The sequence below is a fragment of the Mirounga leonina genome, unplaced genomic scaffold, assembly GCF_011800145.1.
Source record: "Mirounga leonina isolate KUSES-001 unplaced genomic scaffold, KU_Mleo_1.0 Mir_153, whole genome shotgun sequence".
In the NCBI taxonomy this organism is placed as follows: domain Eukaryota; kingdom Metazoa; phylum Chordata; class Mammalia; order Carnivora; family Phocidae; genus Mirounga; species Mirounga leonina.
In genome coordinates this window covers 29,030,714-29,051,891 of record NW_023270387.1, presented here as the reverse complement: position 1 = coordinate 29,051,891, position 21,178 = coordinate 29,030,714, and the positions used below count along the sequence as shown (strand labels likewise).

General features: G+C 38.1%; 1 protein-coding gene across 1 annotated transcript in view; it reads right to left on the bottom strand.

Annotated features, from left to right (window-relative positions):
• LOC118013514 (beta-galactosidase-1-like protein 2) overlaps positions 1-21,178 on the bottom strand; it is a 78,289-nt gene that overhangs the window by 39,454 nt on the left and 17,657 nt on the right. The window contains exons 3-6 of the mRNA XM_035009449.1: positions 15,601-15,669; positions 12,499-12,594; positions 11,147-11,255; positions 7,432-7,524 (exon numbers count right to left, since the gene is read on the bottom strand). Coding sequence (XP_034865340.1) covers positions 7,432-7,524; positions 11,147-11,255; positions 12,499-12,594; positions 15,601-15,669 — 367 coding nt within the window. The remainder of the gene's footprint in view (positions 1-7,431; positions 7,525-11,146; positions 11,256-12,498; positions 12,595-15,600; positions 15,670-21,178) is intronic.

Sequence of the window (21,178 nt, the reverse complement as noted above, 5' to 3'; positions counted from 1 at the left end):
ACATATTAAGTTTTTCTTTCTTTAAAATTTTGGGAGGCACTTTCTTCTAAAAGACCAAAATACACCCCAAATCTAGTGTGTGGCACTGATCTATATACCAGCCTGATGATATTTGATCACATTCTGGTTTTTTGTTGTTGTTGCTGTTGTTGTTTTGTTTTGTTTGTTTTTCTTTTTATCTTTATCTTTTTCTTTATTTTCTTTTTCTTTCTTCTCTCTTTCCCTTTCTTATCCCACTGCTTCCGGTCTTTTCTGATTTGTTTAGAGTATATTTTCTGGGGACGTGGTTACTCTGCTACCATTTTGTTCTCTCATTAATCTATTCTCCTCTGCACAAAATGATGAGATGGAAAAAATCACCTCAACAAAAAGAACAAGAGGTAGTACCAACTGCCAGGGACCTACTCAATACGGACATTAGTACAATGTCAGATCTAGAGGTCAGAATCATCACTTTAAAGTTACTAGCTGGGCTTGAAAAAAATATGGAAGTTATTAGAGAAACCCTTTCTGGAGAAGTAAAAGAGCTAAAATCCGACCAAGTAGAAATCAAAAAGGCTATTAATGAGGTGCAATCAAAAATGGGGGCACTAAGTGCTAGAATAAATGAGGCAGAAGAGAGAATCAGTAATATAGAAGATGAAATGATGGAAAATAAAGAAGCTGAGGAAAAGAGAGATAAACAACTACTGGATCACGAGGGCAGAATTCGAGAGATAAGCGATACCATAAGAAGAAACAACATTAGAATAATTAGGATCCCAGAAGAAGAAGAAAGAGAGAGAGGGGCAGAAGGTATATTGGAGCAAATTATAGCAGAGAACTTCCCTAATTTGGGGAAAGAAACAGCCATGAAAATCCAGGAAGCACAGAGAACCCCTCTCAAAATCAATAAAAATAGGTCAACACCCTGACATCTAATAGTAAAACTTACAAGTCTCATAGACAAAGAGAAAATCCTGAAAGCAGCTCGGGAGAACACATATGTACCTATACAGGGTAGAAACATTAGATTGGCAACAGACCTATCCACAGAGACCTGGCAGGCCAGAAAGGACTGGCAGGATATATTCAGAGCACTGAATGAGAAAAATATGCAGCCAAGAATCCTATATCCAGCTAGGCTGTCATTGAAAATTGAAGGAGAGATAAAAAGCTTCCAGGACAAACAAAAACTAAAGGAATTTGCAAACACAAAACCAGCCCTACAGGAAATCTTGAAAGGGGTCCTCTAAGCAAAGAGAGAGCCTAAAAGCAACATAGACCAGAAAGGAACACAGACAATATACGGTAACAGTCACCTTACAGGCAATACAATGGCACTAAATTCCTATCTTTCAATAGTTACCCTGAATGTAAATGGGCTAAATGCCCCAATCAAAAGACAAAGGCTAACAGATTGGATTAAAAAACAAGACCCATCGATATGCTGTCTGCAAGAGACTCATTTTAGAACCAAAGACACCCCCAGATTGAAAGTGAGGGGGTGGAAAACCATTTACCATGCTAATGGACACCAAAAGAAAGCTGGGGTGGCAATCCTTATATCAGACAAATTAGATTTTAAACCAGAGACTGTAATAAGAGATGAGGAAGGACACTATATCCTACTTAAAGGATCTATCCAACAAGAAGATCTAACAATTGTAAATATCTATGCCCCTAACATGGGAGCAGCCAATTATATAAGGCAATTAATAACAAAAGCAAAGAAACACATCGAAACAATACAATAATAGTGGGGGACTTTAACATCCCCCTCACTGAAATGGACAGATCGTCTAAGCAAAAGATCAACAAGGAAATAAAGACTTTAAATGACACACTAGACCAAATGGACTTCACAGACATATTCAGAATATTCCACCCCAAAGCAACGGAATACACATTCTTCTCTAGTGCCCATGGAACATTCTCCGGAATAGATCACATCCTAGGTCATAAATCAGGTCTCATCCGGTACCAAAAGATTGGGATCATTCCCTGCCTATTTTGAGACCACAATGCTTTGAAACTAGAACTCAATCACAAGAGGAGTGTCGGAAAGAACTCAAAATACATGGAGGCTAAAGAGCATCCTACTGAAGAATGAATGGGTCAACCAGGAAATTAAAGAAGAATTTAAAAAATTCATGGAAACCAATGAAAATGAAAACACAACTGTTCAAAATCTTTGGGATGCAGCAAAGGCGGTCCTAAGAGGAAAGTATATAGCAATACAAGCCTTTCTCAAGAAACAAGAAAGGTCTCAAGTACACAACCTAACCCTACACCTAAAGGAGCTGGAGAAAGAACAGCAAATAAAGCCTAAACCCAGCAGGAGAAGAGAAATCATAAAGATCGGAGCAGAAATCAATGAAATAGAAACTAAAAGAACAGTAGAACAGATCAACGAAACTAGGAGCTGGTTCTTTGAAAGAATTAACAAGATTGATAAACCCCTGGCCAGACTTAACAAAAAGAAAAGAGAAATTACCCAAATCAACAAAATCATGAATGAAAGAGGAGAGATCACAACCAACACCAAAGAAATACAAACAATTATAAGAACATATTAGGAGCAACTCTATGCCAGCAAATTAGATAACCTGGAAGAGATGGATGCATTCCTAGAGATGTATCAACTACCAAAACTGAACCAGGATGAAATAGAAAACCTGAACAGACCTATAACCACCAAGGAAATTGAAGCAGTCATCAAAAATCTCCCAAAAAACAAAAGCCCAGGGCCAGATGGCTTCCCAGGGGAATTCTACCAAACATTTCAAGAAGAATTAATACCTATTCTTCTGAAACTGTTCCAAAAAATAGAAATGGAAGGAAAACTTCCAAACTCATTTTATGAGGCCAGCATTACCTTGATCCCAAAACCAGACAAAGACCCCATCAAAAAGGAGAATTACAGACCAATATCCCTGATGAACATGGATGCAAAAATTCTCACCAAAATACTAGCCAATAGGATCCAACAGTACATTAAAAGGATTATTCACCATGACCAAGTGGGATTTATCCCTGGGCTACAAGGTTGGTTCAACATCCGCAAATCAATCAATGTGATACAATACATTAACAAAAGAAAGAACAAGAATCATATGATCCTCTCAATAGATGCAGAAAAAGCTTTTGACAATGTACAGCATCCTTTCTTGATCAAAACTCTTCAGAGTATAGGGATAGAGGGTACATACCTCAATATCATAAAAGCCATCTATGAAAAACCTACAGCGAATATTATTCTCAATGGGGAAAAACTGAGAGCTTTCCCCCTAAGGTCAGGAACACTGCAGGGATGTCCACTATCACCACTGCTATTCAACATAGTATTGGAAGTCCTAGCCACAGCAATCAGACAACAAAAAGAAATCAAAGGCATCCAAATTGGCAAAGAAGTCAAACTCTCACTCTTTGCAGATGATATGATACTTTATGTGGAAAACCCAAAAGACTCTATCCCAAAACTGCTAGAACTCATACAGGAATTCAGTAAAGTGGCAGGATATAAAATCAATGCACAGAAGTCAGTGGCATTCCTATACACCAACAATAAGACAGAAGAAAGAGAAATTAGGGAGTCGATCCCATTTACAATTGCACCCAAAACCATAAGATACCTAGGAATAAATCTAACCAAAGAGACAAAGGATCTGTACTCAGAAAACTATAAAATACTCATGAAAGACATTGAGGAAGACACAAAGAAATGGAAAAACGTTCCATGCTCATGGATTGGAAGAACAAATATTGTGAAGATGTCAATGCTACCTAGAGCAATCTACACATTCAATGCAATCCCCATCAAAATACCATCCACTTTTTTCAAAGAAATGGAACAAATCATCCTAAAATTTGTATGGAACCAGAAAAGACCCCGCATAGCCAGAGGAATGTTGAAAAAGAAAAGCATAGCCAGCGGCATCACAATTCCAGACTTCAAGCTCTATTACAAAGCTGTCATCATCAAGACAGCATGGTACTGGCACAAAAACAGACACATAGATCAATGGAACAGAATAGAGAGCCCAGAAATGGACCCTCAACTCTATGGTCAACTCATCTTCGACAAAGCAGGAACGAATGTCCAATGGAACAAAGACAGTCTCTTCAACAAATGGTGTTGGGAAAATTGGATAGGCACATGCAGAAGAATGAAACTGGACCATTTCCTTACACCACACACAAAAATAGACTCCAAATGGTTGAAAGACCTCAGTGTGAGACAGGAGTCCATCCAAATCCTAAAGGAGAACACAGGCAGCAACCTCTTTGACCTCAGCTGAAGCAACTTCTTCCTAGAAACATCGCCAAAGGCAAGGGAAGCAAGGGCAAAAATGAACTATTGGGACTTCATCAAGATAAAAAGCTTTTGCAAAGCAAAGGAAACAGTCAACAAAACCAAAAGACAACCGACAGAATGGGAAAAGATATTTGCAAATGACATATCAGATAAAGGGCTAGTATCCAAAATCTATAAAGAACTCATCAAACTCAACACCCAAAGAACAAAGAATCCAATCAAGAAATGTGCAGAAGACATGAACAGACATTTTTCCAAAGAAGATATCCAAATGGCCAACAGACACATGAAAAAGTGCTCAATATCGCTCGGCATCAGGGAAATCCAAATCAAAACCTCAATGAGAAACCACCTCACACCAGTCAGAATGGCTAAAATGAACAAGTCAGGAAACGACAGATGTTGGCGGGGATGTGGAGAAAGGGGAATCCTCCTACACTGTTGGTGGGAATGCAAGCTGGTGCAGCCTCTCTGGAAAACAGTATGAAGGTTCCTCAAAAAGTTGAAAATAGAGCTACCATATGATCCAGCAATTGCACTACTGGGTATTTACCCCAAAGATACAAAAGTAGGGATCCGAAGGGGTACGTGCACCCTGATGTTTATAGCAGCAATGTCCACAATAGCCATACTGGGGAAAGAGCCAAGATGTCCATCGACAGATGAATGGATAAAGAAGAGGTGGTATATATATACAATGGAATATTATGCAGCCATCAAAAGGAATGAGATCTTGCCATTTGCAACGACGTGGATGGAACTGGAGGGTATTATGTTGAGTGAAATAAGTCAAACAGAGAAAGACATGTATCATATGATCTCACTGATATGAGGAATTCTTAGTCTCAGGAAACAAACTGAGGGTTGCTGGAGTGGGGGGTGGGGTGGGAGGGATGGGGTGACTGGGTGATAGACATTGGGGAGGGTATGTGCTCTGGTAAGCGCTGTGAGTTGTGCAAGACTGTTGAATCTCAGATCTGTACCTCTGAAACAAATAATGCAATATATGTTATGAAAAAAAAAAAAGAAGAAGGTAGCGGGAGGGGAAGAATGAAGCGGGGGAAATCGGAGGGGTAGACAAACCATGAGAGACGATGGACTCTGAAAAACAAACAGGGTTCTAGAGGGGAGGGGGGTGGGAGGATGGGTTAGCCTGGTGGTAGGTATTGAGGAGGGCACGTTCTGCATGGAGCACTGGGTGTTATGCACAAACAATGAATCATGGAACACTTCATCTAGAACTAATGATGTAATGTATGGGGATTAACATAAGAATAAAAAAATAATAATAAAAAAAATAAATTAAAAAAAAAAAAAAAAGAAAAAATCATCCAGAGGGCGCCTGGGTGGCTCAGTCATTGAGTATCTGCCTTCGGCTCAGGTCATGATCCCAGGGATCCGGGATCAAGCCCCGCATTGGGCTCCCTGCTCTGAGGGAGGTCTGCTTCTCCCTCTCCCACTCCCCCTGCTTGTGTTCCCTCTCTTGCTGTCTCCCTCTCTCTCTGTCATAAATAAAATCTTTAAAAAAAAAAAAAAGGAAAAATCATCCAGAAAAAAGCAAAATAGATATGATGAAAATATCTAGTTTTATATAACAGAAGTCCTAAAGGAGAAGAGAGAAAAAAAATGGAGCTGAGAGTTGCTGAAGATTTCCCAAAACCAATTAAAGACTTCAAGCCACATAATGAAGGGTACAAACACATGTAAGCAGAATAAAAATAAAAACCACACCTAGCCAAATCTTAGGAAAGCTGAGGGAAAACAAAAAAATAAATCTTAAAAGAAGCCAGAAGAAAAATACATTTTACCTTTAAAGGAACAATAATTGTATCAATACCTAACTTCTTAATAAAAACAATGTACGCCAGAGAATCATCAAAGAAAATAATTGCCAATCTAGAATTCTACATACAGTACAAATATCCTTCAAAATGATGATGAGCTAGGCACATTTTCAGGCAAACAAAAGGTGAGAGAATTTGTTAATAGCATACCTGCAACAAAGAAAATACAAATAGGTGTTCTTTAGGCAGAGGAAATGATAAGAGAGATAAAGCTCAGAGATGCAGAGAGGAGAGAAGAGCAACAAAAAGTAAATTATGTACATAACTCTAAATGACTCCATATAATAATAAAAATAAGTTCTTGTGTGTCTAAAATATATTTAACATTAAAAGAAATAACAACAGTACTGAGGAGAGAAAGGAGGAAAATGCAATTAAACTGTTCTCAGGTGCTTTCTTTGCCTTGGAACTGGCAAGCACACTAATTTATATTAGACATTAATAATTCTAGGATGCACAGTAGTCTCTCTTTCTTACTAAAAGAAAAGTGAAAAATGTTTAATAAGCTAATACAGGAAAAAATGGAATAATAAGAAAATAGTCAATCCAAAAGAATAAAAAAAAAGAGAGAGAGAGAAAGGACCATAGGACAGGTAGGACAAATAGAAAGAAAGTTAACAGGATGGTAGATTTAAATGCAACTGTCAGTAATCATATTAAATGTAAATAAGCCAAATACTTCATTTAAAAAACAAGAATTTTCATAATGAATTAACAAAAACAAATTTTAATTATATACTGCTTACAAGGTATGTTCCTTAAGCATATGAATCCAGAATAATTGAAACTAAGAGGATAGAGAAGTATGTATTATACAAACACCAACCAAAAGAGAGCTGTGAGGTTCACGGAAAGGAAAAATATTTTAACATCACTCTTTGCTTTACATGAGAGTTGTGTAGGTAGTTTCTTGTCTCCACTCTAGGATGCAAATGCATGAAAAAATTAAACTGGACCTTATTCATCTTTATATCCCATGGTATCATGCAAGCTATAGCTAATCGGGATATGTTTGCTCCACAAACAAAGTGAGAAAAGAAATATGTAAATATGGAGGAAATTTTTTTTTTTAAAGATTTTATTTATTTATTTGACAGAGAGAGACACAGCGAGAGAGGGAACACAAGCAGAGGGAGTGGGAGAGGGAGAAGCAGGCTTCCCGCCGAGCAGGGAGCCCGATGTGGGACTCGATCCCAGGACCCTGGGATCATGACCTGAGCTGAAGGCAGTCGCTTAACCAACTGAGCCACCCAGGCGCCCAATATGGAGGAAAATTAAAGGAGCACTTACCTTCTTAATATATGACATGTATCTTCTATCCTGATGATATGAACCATATTCATTCTCAACCTGCAGAGCAATGATGGGGCCTCCCTTTCCATACTGAGGGTTAAGGAGACGAGAGTTTGAGAGTGAAGTTACTGGTGGGAAAAGCTAGATTTTCTCAATATGCTGTTGTACACACATATTTAGAGTGCCATAAAAATAACATATTCCTCAACTCAACTCCAAGTTAAACCATAGTTCAGGCAGTATCTCTCACTCCACAGTCTGCAGTCAACTGCTCCTAGAATCCTACCTTTTCTAGTACTCCTTATTAATGGACTCCCACCCTTTTCCTTCATAATTCCATGCATTAAACATGACTTCCACTTCCATCCTTTCTCCCTTAGCACCAGCTAAAGGAGTCAAGTGTCTCCCATCCTAAGAGTTGTCTCACTTCCTTCTTATTTTTCAGGAACTTCACTCGCTTCAGACTAGCCTTCTGTCTTCTGTATCATCATCTCCTTTACTAAACCTTCCCCATAATCATTTAAATTGACTCAAAGTCCTCTGTTAAAAATAACTTGCCTGGACCACATCCCCCTCCAGTTCCCACTATCTTGTCCCCTTCACCTTCATGGACAAACTCTGAAATATTCCTGTACTAACACCTGACTTCTTATTCTCTTTTACTCTTTTACTCATTTCCATTCTTTCCATTCCACCTACATTATTAACATTACCTTCTCTTTGCTAAGTTCAAACAATAAATTTTAATCCAAATTTACTATCTCTCTGAGCAACATGTGACATCCTTGACTACCTTCTCCTTCTTGAAAGAAACCCTCTCTTCTGTGGTCTCTTATTGGTCTCTCCTAGTTTCTGGCCTGCCTCCCTGGTCACTACTCTTCAGTTTCTTTTGTGAGCTCCTCTTGCCCTACCCACCTCTTAAATGTTGATGTTTCTCATGGTTCTCTATTAATCCCAACTTTGTGCTGGACCACATCCCCTTTTGCTCTCCTAATTATGCCCTCTTGCAAATCTTCGTATTTCCCATCCCTACTGACTCCTGTCTGTTGATGGTAACATGCTCAGTCATCCCCTATCTTTATAGTTTTCTCCAGTCCAGCCAATATATTTCCTCTTCATATCTTGCACCTGCCACACCCTAGTCAAGCTTCATCATGCCCACTTCGGCACCTCCTCAATCTACTCTTGGAGATACATGGGCAAGAGTGAGGTACTCCCCCCAGCATATAGAAATAGAAGGAGTGTTGACTTCTAAGAATTAAACTCCATACCAACCATGCACGTAAGAATGTGGACAACACCCAGGACTATGTATAAGTGCCACTGAAGTGTTTGCACATCAAAACCTGTGTTCATCATGACTCAGGAGCAACTGGGTGGAAAAAGTTGAAATGGGAGAATTTTTTAGCAAGAAAGGAATAACTGACTGCACTGTATCCTGATAGGGGAAAAAAGAGGACAAAAGGCCCAAAAGAGTGCTCCCTCAGTATTATGCTGAGTGAAATAAGTCAATCAGAGAAAGACATGTATCATATGACCTTGCTGATATGAGGAATTCTTAATCTCAGGAAACGAACTGAGGGTTGCTGGAGTGGTGGGGGTGGAAGGGGTGGGGTGGCTGGGTGATAGACATTGGGGAGGGTATGTGCTATGGTGAGCACTGTGAAGTGTGTAAGACTGTTGAATCACAGATCTGTACCTCTGAAGTAAATAATACATTATATGTTAAAAAAAAAAAGAAGAAGAAGAAGAAGAAGAAGAAGATAGCAGGAGGGGAAGAATGAAAGGGGGGAAATTGGAGGGGGAGACGAACCACGAGAGACTATGGACTCTGAGAAACAAACTGAGGGTTCTAGAGGGGTGGGGGGTGGGGGGATGAGTTAGCCTGGTGATGGGTATTAAAGAGGGCACATACTGCATGGAGCACTGGGTGTTATATGCAAACAATGAATCATGGAAGACTACATCAAAAATTAATGATGTAATGTATGGTGATTAAGATAATAAAAAAAATAGAAAAAAAAAGAGTTCTCCCTCAAAACCATTAAATGTCATCCTCTGCTGACAAACACTGAAAAAGTTTTTCAAAACCTCCTTCTCACTTCCCCTTTACCATCCAACCAATTATGAATGTAGCAGATTAGAGAACAGATAAGGAAAGAGGGAAGATCCAGAAATTGACAGTACCTGGGATTAGCAAGAGACCCAGAACCAGATACTAAAAGTTCTAAAGGGCGGCTACTCAGTTGCAAGTGCTGATTTATAACACCATGATAAAATGCTTTTGAGGCCTCCCAACCTCCTCAGACCCTGATTTTGTGCTCCTTAAGCAAGGTTCTGTTTATTAATTTAGTTTTCCAGGAGTTTCAAGACAAAGAAGTCTGATTTGGGGTGGGCCGAGTACTCTAGTTCAATGCTGTCCAGCAGAACTTTCCGATGATGAACATATTCTGTGTTTGCGTTGTCCAGTATGGTAGCAACCATCCACACATGCCTACTGAGCACTAAAAATGTGTCTAGTGTAAATGAAGAAATGAATTTTTAATTTTATTTGACTTTAAGTTTAAATAACTGCATGTGGCTATGGCTACTATACTGGACAGCATAGCTCTAATCTTTGTAAAGGATGATCTCTACACCCCCCCTCCCCCAAATGGCACACAGATTCACACTCTTCAGCCACTTAGTGGTTTTAATGGCTTTCCTGAGTCTGATTAACTGAGATACTCACAATGTTAGGAACCAACTCTCCACAGTAATTTCAAATTCACACTCTGTTAAGCCCTCTCCTATCCACATATAAGTTTGCCATTGCCTCCATTCAATCTATGATAACATCTCCTTCAAATGATTACTGTGGCAATGAGATAAGCTAGGTAAATGTTGACTGCCTCACAGAAAGCTTGATACGTAATACATGTTACATTTTTGTTCCCTCCCTCTGTTCATTTTCTCTCTAGTATATAGTCCTTTTTATATTTTCCAAACATTTTAGAAATATAGTAGCACTAAACAATGATTATGCTCGGCACCATGGTTTTATTGTGGTGGAGGGATGTTAAAAAAACAAATAAATTGCAACTTCTACAAAATTGCTGACCTAAAGTCACCCATCTAATCTATTATGTGTGAAGGACTGACAAGTAGCTACCTTTAGCAGCCAAATTAAGACATTTTGAGGACTATCATTAATTTCCCATTTATGGTGACTGAGGGCAAAGATATAATGGAGAAGGGAAAACAAAAATATACAGAGTGCAATTTCAAGTCCACTGCCAGAGAAAAGGCTTCCAGTTGGGCAGTAGATAGGAAACAGGTACAAAAGCAAGGTAATAAAAACTTAATATTTCTTAAATAAGGAATCGGAACGAGCTGCTATATACACGTTCTGCTTCTGTGTGATAGAAAATAGGCTAGCCTTGGGGCGCCTGGTTGGCTCAGTCGTTAAGCGTCTGCCTTTGGCTCAGGTCATGATCCCGAGGTCCTGGGACTGAGCACTGCGTCGGGCGCCCTGCTCAGCGGGGAGCCTGCTTCTCCCTCTCCCACTCCCCCTGCTTGTGTTCCCTCTCTTGCTCTCTCTCTCTCTCTCTCTGTCAAATAAATAAATAAAATCTTAAAAAAAAAAAAAAAAAGAAAATAGGCTAGGCTTATCCAGGAAATCAACTGAGGCAATTACTTCTCTTGGTCATAGGAATGGGGAATTTATATTTACCTGGAGTTGTACTATCTTGGGAATTATCTTATCAAAATAGTGATTCACTGCTTTAGTGAAGCCCCTGTAAGTTGTTCGCAGCTTCATTTTTGGATCCTGGAGTAACCAGCTAGGATTGAAAAAGTAGGAATCATTCTTGGGGTGGGAAACAGCAATAAGAAATACTTAAGCATGAGGCTGGAAAACAAGGACAGCCACACTGGAACAGTATATTGTGAGATCTTAATGCATCTTTAAGAAAAAGCAATCTGCCTTCTAGTTGCAAATAGCTCAGCACCTTAGCCACCGCCTCTTTCCTCAAAATACACATCAGAGTTGTGTAATGATGAAATGATCCAGAGCAGAGTCATCAGACTGCAGCCCACAGGCCAAATCAAAGCCATTGTCTGTTTCTGTAAATAAAGTTTTATTGGAACACAGCCACACCCTTTGTTTACATATTGTCACAGCTGTGTTCATGCTACAAGAGCAGGATTGAGTAGTCACAACAGACTGTGTATGTGGTCCTCAAAGTGGAAAATATTTATTACCTGGTCTTTTACAGAAAAGGTTTACCAACCCCTAGTCTGGAGTGAGACTTTTATAAAGCTGTTTCAAAGTTTTTAAAAAATGCTCTTTGATGGAATATTATTTAGCAGGGGAATGAAGAACTGTACATGCTACTATGTGGGTGAATCTTGAAAACATTACAAAGAAGCCAGTTACAAAAGGTCACATATTCTATAATTCCATTTATATGAAATATACAGAATAGGCAAACCAACCGGTCTGAAAGCCAATTGGTGGTTGCCAGGGGCTGGGAGAAGGAATAATGGGAGTTGACTGGACGTAGGGCTTCCTTTTTGGGTGACCAAAGTCTGGTGCTAGTGAGTGGTGATGGTTGTTCGACATTTTTGAGGTACTTAATTGCCACAAAACTGTACACTTTCAAATGGTAAATTTTTATGTTATGTGTATTTTACTACAATAAAAAATGATTAGAAGCTAACAAAAGGGTAAACCCCTCTTTAAAAAGAGATAATCAACCCAATTTCTTACTATTTGTACCTCCATCACAATAAACTAGAACTTACAAAGGTATTGCTTAAGTGGTAGCCACTAGTTGTTACTAAAATAAAAAAAGTACTCTATCTTATTTACACTGCAGAAATGAGATGGAGGTTTATATAAAACAAACACATACTATATAAATCCCAGTAAATCAAAGTTCATTTTCTATGTCATTAAGTAGGAAAAGAGTATAGTTTAAAAATGTACACAGAAAACCAGCAAAACCCTTTGCTCTAACTTCCATTTGAATGTGCTAGGGGCCCATGTGGAGTCATGGCCAGGGGCCTCAGATAATAACTTACCTGGGTAAGCCTCCAAGGTCTAAGTCGCTCCCAATATAGGGGCCTGGACACAGAATGACCCACAGCCCCACCTCCGAAGCCATGGCTATAAAAGTCCTGGGAAGTGAAGCAATAAGGATCATTTATTATTCAGGCTGAGAACTGGAATCACTGTTATTTAGCTCACTGAGGTCTCTTCTGAGGTTAGAATGGGCAGAACTCTCAGCCTGGTCTACAAAAGTCCTTGTAGGTGACATGAACCAGGGGGTATGGATCCCTACATTCATTACAAAGGGGCTCATTCAAGGTGCTAGAAAACAGAAAGTCCAGAAGCCTACTCCTCCCGTGTATCTGCCACCACCATGCAAGAAAGCTGTGCTAAGGTAGACACTTACAAATCTTGCTCCTCCTTCTGTGTCTCCTACTTTCAGTCAGTCACCAAATCAGGTTTATTCCTCCTACTTAATGTTTTCAAACAGGAAACTCCTCTTAATTTCTAGTACTACCACCACATTTAGTAAAGAACTCATCATTTCACACCTGAGTTATTACAGTGGTTTTCTAGCTGCTTTCCTTCCTTCTTCTAACCTTCTTTCACTGTTTCTCCAGTCACACCAAACATTATCATCAACAACAAAAATAGGAGTTAATTTTTTACCTCGTATCGGCATCCGGCACTACAGTCTTCTTTAGGACTATTATTTTATTTGACAATTCAGTGAGATAAGTATCAATATCGTCTCCATTTTACAGATAATAAAATAAAAGCTTAAACAAGTCAGAGCTTCTTAAAGGTCATATTTTCAGTAAATAGAAGAACTAAAAGTGCAATCAGGCACAGAGCTTCCAGAAATGAAATATCAACTACTGTATTATTCTGCTTCTTTAAAATACTGCTGGTACAATCTTTCTAAATGCACATACAAACTTGCCAAATTAAAATTCTTCAAGTGACTCCCAATGACTTCAGAAAAGATTCCAAATTGTGAAGCATAGTAAATATAAAAGCAACATGTGGTCTACTACCTATTCAGCTTTATTTTTTGGAAGTTTTTCTACTTAAACTAATAAGAGAACCAGAGAGCATTATTTGCAGTTCCCAGAAAATATACTGTATGGTAGAAAGTTAACCACCAAAGCCAGTCCCTTTTCTTCCTGGGCACACAGCTCAACTACATTTCCCAGCCTCCCAGGCACTGAGGTGTTACTATGTGATGGATTTCAAGCCCACAGAATGTGAACAGGGGCAATGTGTTCCAATTTCCTAAAAAGATTCTCCCTGCTCTCTCTTCCACTTGCTGACTTGATGCAGATGTAAGAGTAGCAGCCTGGAAGCTATGTGACGAAGATGGTGAAGCCACAGATAAAAAGACCCTCAATCTCTTAATTATTTCTTGGAAAAGAGACATAATACTTACCAGGAATACCTATTTTAGATTTTACTTAAATGAAAATAAACCTTTATTGTTAAAAACATTGAGGCTTACTTGTTACAGTAGCTAACATCACCTTAATTAACTTAAAAATGTTCCCTCACATTTTGACTTTGCCCTTGCTGGACCCTCTGCCTTAAATACCACTCAGGTCCCTCTAGCAAACTCCTGCTCAACATTTTAAATTACTTCAGCTATAACTTCACTGTTGTCTTCCCTGATCTGTTCCCATAATTTGGGTTGTGTGTTTTTTGTATATTATTTGTCTCCCTCTCTATAGAGAATCCTTAGTCTTGACAGTACAAGGTGTAATGTCTGTCCATCTCCTCCACAAAAGACAATGTCTGAAGTCTAGCAGATAGCTAATACATATTTTTGAATAAACAATTATAGATCTTCCTGAACTTAAGATGGGGTTTTATCCCAATAAACCCATCATAAGTTGAAAATATTGTAAGTAAAAAAATGCATTTAATACACCTAACCTGCTGAACCTCATAGCTTAGCTTAACTTACTCTACAATGTGCTCAGAACACTTACATTAGCCTACAGCTGGGCAAAATCATCTAACACAAAGCCTATTTTATAGTAAAGTGTTGAATATCTCATGTAATTTATTGACTACTATACTCAAAATGAAAAACAGAATGGTTGTATAGGTACAGAATGGTTGTAAGTATATCACTGTTTACCCTCATGATTGCACGGCTGACTGGGACCTATAGCTAGCTGCTGCTGTCCAGTATCATAAGAGTGTATAATACAACATATTGTTAGCCTGAAAAAGACCAAACTTCAAAATTTGAAGTATAGTTTCTTTTTTGTTTTTAAAGATTTTATTTATTTATTTGAGAGAGAGAATGAGATAGAGAGAGCATGAGAGAGGAGAGGGTCAGAAGGAGAAGCAGACTCCCTGCTGAGCAGGGAGCCCGATGCGGGACTCGATCCTGGGACTCTAGGATCATGACCTGAGCCGAAGGCAGTCGCTTAACCAACTGAGCCACCCAGGCGCCCTGAAGTATAGTTTCTACTAAATGCATATAACTTTCACACCATCATAAAGTCAAAACATTGTAAGTCAGAACGTAGTAAGTTGGGGACCATCTATATTCTGTGCCATATCTTAGAAACCTTGTAAACTATAGCCCAGAAATACCCTCTTATAACTGAGACAGCAGGTTCTTCATAATAGATTAAAACTGCATCAATCAAGATGCAAACTTTCTAAACCAAACTGTAAGTAAAATGCACCACAGACACTAAGGTCTAGGCTCTATTGCAAATAACAGATTCACTTCTCAAGAAGGCTTCAATCCAGGAAGAGAATTTTTTTCCAATTATTCACTATGATGATTTTAATAATTGCATAATTCACAAATATCCTATGTCTAAGTGACATCAGGCATTTCCCAATTAACATGTGGGAAAAAAACTATCAAATGTAAGTCTTCCTTAAAGATTTACTGAAAGCAGTAAACTATGTCTTCCAATCATCTTACTAAAGTACACGATCTTAATTATAAATCAGCCCAATGGGTGGATCATTTTCATATTACAGGGCATATTAATTTATGAGCTTCCTGATGATTTCCCAAACAGAAAGTAAGGTGCCTTTGTTCATCTGATCCCACAGACCCTAACCCCTGTCTTCGAGCCATAGAAACAGGCAACCTCAACATTAAGACATACATGAAATCCAGATTTGCAGTAAAATAAAACCATCCTTTTCTTGGCTCATGAAGGTTCCAGGGAATATGCCTGCAATGGAAAAAAGAGAAATATAAAAATCTTTTACCTTATTTGCCCTTATTCCATATGATTCCTCCAGTTTTAATATAGGACCTGGGCTATCTTTACTGTGAAGGACACTGAAGATTTCAATAGCCAAGCCTCTGTGTGTGAGTGAACTTTGTATTAGCTTAAAAATTTCCTCCTTCAAATGCCCAGTGCAGATCCAAGCAGCCAATATTATTCCTTGATGCTGAACTTCAGGTAAGATAGATATATATGTAACATCCTCTGGGGTTCAACCACAAATCTTTTTTTAAATACTAATGAAAACATATGAAAAATTTAAATCCATATCTATAATGGCAAAAAAGAAAAACCATTAGCCATAAAACAGAAATCAGCAAGAGCTGAAAAGTGTATAGAACTAGATTATACTGTTTCCTTTAAATGAATAAAATGAAATCCAGCAATCAACAATACAAGATTCACAATACCCAGGATCCATTAAGAAAATCACTAGGCATGCAAAAAACAGGCAAATGTGACACAAAGCAGAAAAAAAAAAAATCAAGCAATAGAAACAAACCCAGAAATGACATATAGGATGAAACTAGCAGAAAAAAAATACTTTTTAGTATTCAGCTATAAAAATATTTACCATATCTTTAATTTCATAATTTTTTTAAAAATTTTACTATGTTATGTTAATCGCCATACATTATATCATTAGTTTTTGATGTAGTGTTCCATGATTCATTGTTTGCATATAACACCCAGTGTTCCATGCAGTACGTGCCCTCTTTAATACCCATCACCAGGTTAACCCATCCCCCCACCCCCCACCCCTCTAGAACCCTCAGTTTGTTTCTCAGAGTCCACAGTCTCTCATGGTTCGTCTCCCCCTCCGATTCCCCCCCCTTCATTTTTCCCTTCCTGCTATCTTCTTCTTCTTTTTTTAATATATAATGTATTACTTGTTTTAGAGCTACAGATCCGTGATTCATCAGTCTTACACAATTCACAATGCTCACCATAGCACATACCCTCCCCAATGTCTATCACCCAGCCACCCCATCCCTCCCACCCCCCACCACTCCAGCAACCCTCAGTTTGTTTCCTGAGATTAAGAATTCCTCATATCAGTGAGGTCATATGATACATGTCTTTCTCTGACTGACTTATTTTGCTCAGCATAATACCCTCCAGTTCCATCCACGTCATTGCAAGATTTCATTCCTTTTGATGGCTGCATAATATTCCATTGTACATATATACCACCTCTTCTTTATCCATTCATCTGTCGATGGACATCTTGGCTCTACTGGGTATTTACCCCAAAGATACAAATGTAGGGATCTGAAGGGGTACATGCACCCCAAAGTTTATAGCAGCAATGTCCACAACAGCCAAACTATGGAAAGAGCCAAGATACCATATCTTTAATAAGTAAAGGAATGCATAACCATAATGAGGAGAAAAATGGAAGATATAGAAAAGACTCAAATGGAACTTCTAAATTTTAAAAATATAGCATCTGCAATAAAAAATACTCTGGATACCATTAATAGCAGCAAATGAAAAATATATTGGCTGAGACTAATAGCAGAGTACATACAACATAATAAATGGTCAGAGCAAAAGAAACTATCCAAAATGGAAAATAGAAAAAATGAAGACTAAAAATAAAAATGAACACAGGATCGGTGATACGTGGTTTCTTACCAAGAAGTCTACCATACGTGGAATTGGACTCCTGGGAAAAAAAAGGGGGAGGCAAAAATAGTAGTAGAAATAGAGCTACAATTTTACCAAATTTGATGAAAACTATAAACCTACAGATTCAAGAATTTCAAAGAACCACAAGTAGAATTAAAAAAAAAAGATCTACACCCTAGCACATTAGAATCAAATTGCTAAAAACCAATGAAAGAGAGAAAATCTTAAAAGGAAACAAAGTGGGGTGGGGGGAGGTGATAAGAAGTACAGCAGATTTGTCATCAGATAATGTGCAGGTCAGAAGACAAGGAAGAAACATTTTAAGATACTGAAATTAAAACAAAAACAAAATTAAACCATGTCAACTTAGAATTCTACTTATACTCAGTGAAATTATCCCTCAAAATAGAAGATGAAAAAATCAACTTTTCAAAAAAACAAAAGCTAAGAGAATTCATTACTAACAGACTTCCACTACAAGAAATGTCAAAGGAAGTTCTTCCACAGAAGGAAATACCACGTGGAAATTATAATCTATACAAAAGAATTGAAGAGCAGTAAAAATGGTAAATATGTGGTAAATAAATACAAAGGAATTGAAGAGCACTAAAAAATGGTAAATATGTGGTAAATAAAAAAGATATTTTTTCACTTTAAATTCCTTTCAAATATAACTAGATGTTCAAAGCAGAAAAATAACAATGTATTATGAATTCTGTAGCTTATAAAAAACAAAACACATGACACAGCACAGCACAAAGGATAAGAAGAGTGAAATGGAGGCATGCCATTGTAAGACTCTATAGTGGTAGCTTTATATGTTTAGAAAAAAGGGAGCAAATTAGGAATTTAATTTAAGAATTAAGATATAGAACTTTATATAAAAACTTTGGAAAAAAATCCAGGATCTTTAAAAAATGATTTAATTCAAAACCACACTTTCAACAATGGCTAGATCATCCAGACATAAAACCAATAAGGAAACACTGGACTTAAACTACACATTAGACCAGATGAGCCTATTAAACATATATAGGACATTCCATCCAACAGCAGCAGAGAACACACATTCTTCTCAAGTGCACATGGAACATTCTCCAGGATAGATCACATGTTAGGTCATAAAACAAACCTTAAAAAATTTAAGAAGAATGAGATCACATCAAGCATCTTTTCTGACCACAATGGTATGAAATTAGAAATCAATTTTAAGAAAAAAAAAGGGAAAATTCACAAATATGTAGAAATGAAACAATATAAATAAATGGAAAGATATTCTATACTCTAGGATTGGAAGAATTAATATTGTTAAAATGCCCATACCAACCAAAGCAATCTACGCATTCAATGCAATCTCTATCAAAGCTACAATGGTATTTTTTACAGAAATTAAAAAAAAAAATCCTAAAATTTGTATGAAACTACAAAAGACATTGAATAGCCAAAGTAATCTTGAGAAAGAACAAAGCTGGAGGCATCACAATTCCTAATGCCAAACTATATTACAAAGCTGTAGTAATCACAACTGTATAGAATTGGCATAAGAACAGACATATAGGGGCGCCTGGGTGGCTCAGTCGTTAAGCGTCTGCCTTCGGCTTAGGTCATGATCCCAGGGTGCTGGGATCGAGCCCCGTATCGGGCTCCCTGCTTGGCGGGAAGCCTGCTTCTCCCTCTCCCACTCCCCCTGCTTGTGTTCCCTCTCTCGCTGTCTCTCTCTCTGTCAAATAAATAAATAAAATCTTAAAAAAAAAAAAAAGAACAGACATATAGGTCAATGGAACAGTTTAGAGAGCCCAGAAATAAACGCATGCCCATATAGTCAATTAATTTATGACAAAACAGTCAAGAATATACAATGAGGACTCTCTGCAATAAATGGTGTTGGGAAAGCTAGACAGCCATATGCAAATGAATGAACTAACCCTCTATCTTACACCACACAAAAATCAACTCAAAATAGATTACAGATATAAATGTTTAGAAGTCCTAGGAAAAAACAAGGGTAAGCTCCTTGACATCAACCTTGGTAATGATTTTTTGAATTTGGCACCAAAAGCCAAGGCAACAAAAGCAAAAATAAACAAGAAAGACTACTTCAAACTAAAAGGTCTACACAGTTATGGAAACCAGCAACAAGATGAAAAGGCAACCTATGGAATGGAAGAATATATTTGCAAACCTGCAAATCTAATGAAATTTGCAAAGCTGATTAGGGGTTAACATCGAAAATATACAAGGAACTCATACAACTCAATAGCAAAAAAACAAATAATCCAATTAAAAAATGGGCAAAGAACCTGTATAAACATTTTTTCCAAAGAAGATGTACAAATGTACAACAGGTCCATGAAAGGGTATTCAACATCCCCAATCACCAGAAAAATGCAAATCAAAACCACAATGAGATACTACCTCACAGCTGTTAGGATGTCTATCATCAAAAAGACAAGATATAACAAAGGTTGGTAAGGATGTGGAAAAAAAGGAATACTTGTGGCACTGCTGGTGGAAATAGAAGTTGGTTCAGCCACTCTAAACAGTATGGAGGTTCCTCTGAAAATTAAAATAGAGCTATCATATGATTCAGCAATCCTATTTCTGGGTATACATCCAAAGGAAATTAAATCATTACCTCAAAGAAATATCTGTACTCCCATGTTCATAGCAGCATTATTCACAATAACCAAGGTATGGAAATAACCTAAGTGTCTGATGACAGATGAATGGATTGAGAAAATGTTATACACACACACATGCATATACACAGGAATAATTTTTAGCCTTATGAATCTGGAGGGCATTATGCTAAGTGAAGTAAGCCAGACAGCAAAAGACAAATACCATATGGGATCAGTTATATGTGGAATCTTAAAAAACAAACAAAAAACAAAACAAAGAAACAAACAAATAAAACGGGCACCTGGATGGCTCAGTCAGTTAAGCATCTGCCTTCGGCTCAGGTCATGATCCCGGAGTCCTGGGATCGAGTCCCAAGTCGGTCTCCCTGCTCCACAGGGAGTCTGCTTCTCCCTCTGCCCCTCCTCCCACTCACTCTCTCAATCTCTCTCTAATAAATAAATAAAATCTTAAAAAAAAAATGAACTCATAGAAACAGTATACAGTGGTGGCTTCCAGGGCCTGAGGGGTGGGGGAAATGGGGAGAGATTGGTAAAAGGATACTAACTTTCAATTTTAAGATGAATAAAGTCTGTGGATCTAATGTATAACATGGTAACTATGGTTGATAATACTATATTGTGTACCTGAAATTTGTTAAGGGAGTAGGAATTAAGTGTTCTCACCAAAACAAACAAACAAAAATAAATATGTGAGCTGATGGATGTGTTAATTAACTGGATTATAGGTTGGAATAGTTTCACAATGTATACATATATTAAATCATCACATAGTATACTTTAAATATATTACAGTTGCTCCCTCTGGGGGAGGGGGACTCCGACAACAAGGAGAGTATTGCTCACAGTGCTCAGCCAGTGTCAAGGAGGCCCAGGTGGCCTCTTCTGCTGCATCCCACTATGGGGCAGCTGTGTGGCCCACTTGCCCAGCTTGAGCTTACTCGTGCACCCCAGTTCAGGAGGGTCATCCTGGATCTAAGAGTGGACTTTGGTCAGAGTGAAGCCACATGGGGTGCAGAAGTAACTCATCAGGGAAAGGACCCAGGACTTTAAGAGGAGGGGTTTCAAGCTGGGGATAAAGATGCTGCAGGTGCCAGAGAGCATCCTTGCTGAGCACCACCATGACCTACAACCTGCAGAAGAAGCCCTTCTACCTAGCCCTCAACAGCTACAGGAGCTTG